The 6316-nt window shown below is 38.2% G+C and overlaps 1 protein-coding gene across 1 annotated transcript in view; it reads right to left on the bottom strand.

Moving 5' to 3' along the window:
- Nucleotides 1-6316, bottom strand: part of LOC106875340 (charged multivesicular body protein 5-like) — a 45919-nt gene that overhangs the window by 34735 nt on the left and 4868 nt on the right. The window contains exon 2 of the mRNA XM_052973827.1: nucleotides 1052-1156. Coding sequence (XP_052829787.1) covers nucleotides 1052-1156 — 105 coding nt within the window. The remainder of the gene's footprint in view (nucleotides 1-1051; nucleotides 1157-6316) is intronic.

A 6316-nucleotide genomic window follows, 5' to 3' on the forward strand; every position in this document is an offset into this window, starting at 1 on the left:
ATCATTTAGAAGGCTGTGGTTTAAAAAGAAAAACAAGGAAAATCCTCATAAAAATTTTCCCCACAAATTTCTTTAAAATCGTAATCTATGCCATTTGAAAGGAATTTGTATAAATTACACATCCAGCAAAGCATACTATTTTCTTAAAATGACAAAAATATCTTGATTTGTTAAAATTATCATGTTTCTCTCTTGTCACTTTTTTCATAGCTAATATTTTTTGGCAAGGTTTTCACCATAAAATTCTTCTCATAGAGCTCTTTTATTTGAATACAACTATTGTATAGTTTCCTTTTATAAAAGCTGAGATATTTTGATTCAAAGTCAATTTTGGGGGTTACTTACCATATTTTTTATCACTTAAAAGCACACTACTTTTTTTTGTAGCTAATACTTTTTAACGAGGTTTTCACCAAAAGTTTCTTCCCAATGAGCACATTCTTTTAAACCCAATTAATCTATACTTTACTTTTAAAATAACTGAAATATTTTGATTCAAAGTAAATTTTTCACCTAACTCTCCCGTTTTTGACCTCACATATTTTGACTTAACTTTTTTTCTAATGAACCAAATTTCAATTATTTTATGTCAAAATGTAACTTAGAATTGGACCATCATTGCTAAAATAAAAACCACATTCAATTTGGTTGAGAGCTGAATCAGTGATAAAGCCTAAAATTGCTTGTAAGTGACCTTAAGAATATATTCCCCCACTACTGTGGATAAATGATTTCTATTTAAAACACCTTTTTTAACAAATATTTAAATTAGTGTTTTAACATATTTAATGTAGTATCAAAAAGTTAGCAAAATATAATTACATAGCAAGTAAAAAAGAAAGCATTGGCTCAATGAGTAATATTATTTTAGTCATTTTACTTCTTTTCCTATTTTATTAGTATTGACATGATGGCGGTATGTCATAAAAAAAGAGTTCAGGAATGACTTTATAGGTTCTAGTTGCAACGCTTAATGCAGGTAACGGAATCAGTTCTGAGTGAGGATAGAGACAGGAATGTTAAAGTTTTAGAAAAAATAAAAGCATGTTACCTTGGAAGGCCCTTCTCGCATCTTTTTCATTTGATCTTTGTATTTCTTCAATTCCATATCCAATCTATTGATTTTTTTGTCTATTGATTCACCTCTAGAATCAATCTGTGAGAAATCAAAAAAAGCAAAAGTAAAACAGCATTAACTAAAACGCATAAATGAAAGATGTTTAATTTCTTGTCAAATTTCTAAACTGTTATCTAATTTTAATCAGTTTTAACATTTGAATTACAAGTACAATCATAAGAAAAATTATAAAAAGAATTTTAACAGCAAATGTCATAATAAAATAAATGTAGACTCTGCTAAAGGTAGCCAAGAGTCAGGTGAAGGTGTTAAAACAGAAGTGTCCAAATTTCAATACTGTTTTACTCAATAAAGGCAGATATATCAAAGACACCGATTTAGTACTATTCAAAGAATCTTTAGTTTACACACACACACACACACACACACAGTTCCATGATTGACATTAGTTTCAATATTGCCGTTGTTACTGATGACACACCCAGAATGATGAATCTCTCTACTGTCTCAATATCTTGCAGACTGATCTTTATGATCATTGTCATTTGACAGTCATCTTTTCTAATGTTCATTCTTTTGGTCTTCTCCAAGGATAGTTAAGTGTTGGACTAGCAATCCAATCCCATGAAATAGGAACAGCTACATAAAATCTACAGGGGGGGAAGATGGCAATGGACACAATTCAAGAATGACAGACTCTAATGAAAGCCAAATAGAAGTAAGGGTCTCAAAATGCCAAATTCAAAGTACCAAAAATGTAACATAGCTAGGTATATGGAACATATGAACATCAATTCAAAGTGGAAAAATGAAACAACTTATGAGAGAATTCAGGAGAACCAACATTTTGAGAATCAGTTCAACATATCAAACAGTCTTAGTGCAGCAGATCAGCTACTGAGAAAGACTCAAGGACTTAAGACTCTACTCCCTAGAATGAAGCCAGGAAACATATGCTGTTGTATACATCTAGAAGATCCTGAAAGAACTTGTCCCAGACTTGAGCACTGAAAGTTATACTAACACAAGAACAGGGTGCTATTGCATAGTGCCAAAGATCCCACCCTTGCTATCAAATATAGGACCAGATATTGCAATAGCTTCAGATTCAAGAGCCCACAACTCTTCAGTATCCTCCTAAAGAGCTTGAGAGACCGACATAGGGTGGATGTAGATGTCTTCAAAACAGAATTGGATCTCCTATTGTTATGGCATGCATGATGGTTATAGCTTTGGCCCCAAAAATGAAGAGGAAACAAGGCTACTGGAGTTTTGTAATGCAAATGATCTCATGATCAGCAACACTAACTTCAGAAAAACCACCCAGCCACCTAATCACTTATCTGTTTGATGGGAACATATGCCAGGTCAATTACCTCCTCACCAGGCAATGATAGGCTGATGCTCACAGATGAAAAGTCTTTCCCAGGTGAAGAGTGTACACCCCAACATAATTAGTGACTTCAGAATTAGGGCTAGAGAGACTTGGAGAAATAAACCATGCTGGAAAAGAAGATTATGGAAGTTCAAAGACCCAGCAAACCAACAAAAATTTAGAGACATGAGGACAACTTGAAATTCTAGTGGGACAATTTACTGGAGGCCACTGACCAAATTTGTGGCTGGTGCAAAGTCCCATCAAGACTGAGGATGACATGGTGGTGGTGGTGGTGGAACAAGGAGGTGGACAGCACTATAAAAGCAAAGAGACAGGCCTGGAAGGACTGGAAAATTGATGAAAGCAGAGCATTATATCAGGGAGCCAGAAAAGGTTAGGTGACAGGTTTACATAGCAAAAGGAATAGCAGAAGGTAAGAGGCTTGCCAAAGATCTACAGCATGAGGTGTTCAGGATTGCAAAGCAATGTATCAGAGAGAACAAAGTTGTGGTGGGTGAGAAATGTATACAAATGGATAATGGTATACTTGTGTTTAGTGACTCAGAGAAGAAAGATGCGTGGAGATGCCATTATGAAACGTTATTAAATGTGGAGAATGATAGGGAGAAGGAAAGTCTTTCAAATACCGAACCAATTGAGGGACCAGCCATCAAAGTCGATAGCAGTATAATAAATAAGGCAATAAGGATGCGAAGATGGGAAAGCCTCTGGACCATCAGGTATCACTGCCAAGATGATTAAAATATCTGGTGGTGTGGGATACAGCCTTGCATAGTTAATCAGAATAAGAATAGGATGGAAGAGATTCAGAGAGCTACTACTACCTCTGTTGGCAAAAGGACTCTCTCTCAGAGTGAAAGGCAGATTGGATGATGCTTGTGTATGAATGGCTATTCTACATGGTGGTGGAGGCTCTGAATGTGGAGGACATGCGCAGATTGGAGAGGAATGAAGATAGTATGCTACGTTGGATTTGCAATATCAGTGTGCATGGCTGACAAAGTGCAACTGTGTTGAGAGAAAAGTTAGACATCTCCACGCATCTTTCTTCTCTGAGTCACAAGCATACCATTATCCATTTGCACACATTTCTCATCCACCACAACTTTGTTCTCTCTGATACACTGCTTTGCAATCCTGAACACCTCATGCCTCTGATCCTCATGCTGTAGATCTTTGGCAAACTTCTTACCTTCTGCTATTCCTTTTGCTATGTAAACCTGTCACCTAACTGCCCTTCTGGTTGCCTGATATAATGCTCTGCTTTCATCATCCCTAATGACTGGTATAGTAGCATTATAGTTAGCTGCTACAAGGGTACAGATGATGCCTTACATAGAAACAACTACAGAGGTATCAAACTACTAGACAAAGTCGTGAAAATTACAGAGAGAGTTATAGCTCAATTGATAAGGAATAGAATTAAGCTACATGAGATGTAGTTTTGTTTTGTTCCTGGGAGAAGTAGCACAGATGCCATCTTCATAGTGAGACAGTTGCAAGAAAAGTATATGGCCAAAAGTAAACCACTGTACTTAACTTTTGTCAACCTGGAGAAAGCTTTCAACAAGATTCCCTACTCTCTTATCTGGTGGTCTCTAAGGAAGCTAAGAGTAGAGGAGTGGCTTGTTAGAGCCGTACAAGCCATGCACAGCGATGCTGTCAGTAAGGTGAGAGTCAGCCTTGAATACAATGATTAATTTAGCATACAAATTGTAGTTCACCAGGGATCAGTTCTAAGTGTGCTCTCATTCATCATAACAGAGAAATTCAAAACTGGATGCCCATGGGAACTGCTATATGCTGATGACCTCACTCTTATTGCAAAATCTGAAGTACAATTGGAGAAGTTCCAGGTATGGAAGCAAAACCTGGAATCAAAGGCCTTAAAGTTAACCTAGCAAAGACTAAAGTTGTTGTTAGCAAGGAAGCAGATAAGACTCTTTTTCTGTCAGGTAAATGGTCCTGCTCAATATGTAGGAAAGGAGTAGGAAGTCCATTTGCTGCACACAGTGTAAGCAATGGACGCATAAGAGATGCAATGGAATTGCAGGTAGGTTAACAGATAAGATCACTTTCATGTGTGGCAGATGTGAAGGAACAATACGCACTAAGCACACACAAGACTTAGATTATCTCAAATGTTCAGGAGGCTCTCTTGAAGTAGTAGATAGTTTATGCTATTTAGCTGACCAAATTAGTAATGGTGGTGGATGCTCTGAAAGTATTGTTTCGAGAATAAGAATAGGATGGAAGAAGTTCAGAGAGCTACTACTACCTCTGTTGGCAAAAGGACTCTCTCTCAGAATGAAAGGTAGATTGGATGATGCTTGTGTATGAATAGCTATTCTACATGATAGTGGAGGCTCTGAGTGTGGAGGACATGTGCAGATTGGAGAGGAATGAAGATAGTATGCTCCATTGGATTTGCAACTTCAATATGCATAACTGACAAAGTGCAACTGTATTGAGAGAAAAGTTAGGCGTAAGAGGAATTAAACATGGTATGCAGGAGAGGAGAATGCTTTGGTTTGGACATATGATACATATGAGTGAAGGCAGCTGTATAAAGAAGTGCCTGTCACTGAAAGTGGATGGTACTTGTTGAAGAGGGAGATCCAGGAAGACATGAGATGAAGTGATGAGGACTGACCTCAAGATGTTAGGGCTCAATGAAATGACAATAGACCAAGATGTCTGGCAAGACCCACCCACATCAGCGAAACTGAATGCAAGAAGCATGTGACAAACTTTTCACACACCCTACCACAAGAAACCAGACTATATTTCCTCTTCTAAACTTTCTCTGCCTCACATTTCCTCTTCATACACTATGATTGTCTCCCACTACAAACTGATAACCATTCACAAACAACCATGCTTCCTAGGAGTGACTCACCTACTTCACTACTGTAAAATACAAAACCTGCTGTTCTCCCTCAACAAAATCCACAAAATAACATTCACTTGCTCTACATGCATCTAACTCAAACCTTGCTTTCACAAGCCCCTTATGGGTCAGTATAATACAGGTATCAAGACCATGGGAGCGCCTCTCAATCGACTTTTCGGTTCCCTGATATCAACCACACAATACCGCTACTTACTGGTGTTAGTCAATGAGTACTCAAGGTACCCATTTGCATACCCATGCAAAGACACAAGTACTGAAACAGTAATTTCACACTTGCTCAACCTCTTTTCATTGTTTGGATCATTAAGTTTTATCCACTCTGACAGAAGAACCCAATTTAATAGTAAGAAGCTCCAGGACTTCCTTCATGCCAACAGGACAATAAAAACTTGAAGATCTCCCTATTGACCTCAAGGTAATGGCCGATGCGAAAGGGCCAACGGCACTCTCATGAAGACCATAAATCTAGCTCTTAGTTTTCTACAACTCAATAAAGGACAATGGTTGATGGCCCTTCCCATGGCACTATCAGCCATGAGAGGATTCCTCAGTACAGCTACCAACACAACCTCTCATGAGCGAATATTCAAATTTTCAAGATAATGAAAGTCACAGAAAAGGTCATAGCCCAACTGATTAGGGAGAGAGTCAGTTTAGATGAGATGCAGTTTGGGTTTGTGCCAGGGAAAAGCACCACTGATGCTATATTTCTGGTAAGGCAGCTGCAGGAAAAATACCTAGCCAAAGATAAACCTCTGTACCTGGCTTTCGTTGACATGGAGAAAGCCTTTGACAGGGTCCCCCGATCCCTCATCTGGTGGTCAATGAGGAAACTTGGGATAGAAGAATGGTTAGTGAGAGCTGTGCGAGCCATGTACAGAGACACTATCAGTAAGGTGAGGGTCGGCAACGAGTACAGTGAAGA

Source organism: Octopus bimaculoides, chromosome 17, assembly GCF_001194135.2.
Source record: "Octopus bimaculoides isolate UCB-OBI-ISO-001 chromosome 17, ASM119413v2, whole genome shotgun sequence".
Lineage (NCBI taxonomy): Eukaryota > Metazoa > Mollusca > Cephalopoda > Octopoda > Octopodidae > Octopus > Octopus bimaculoides.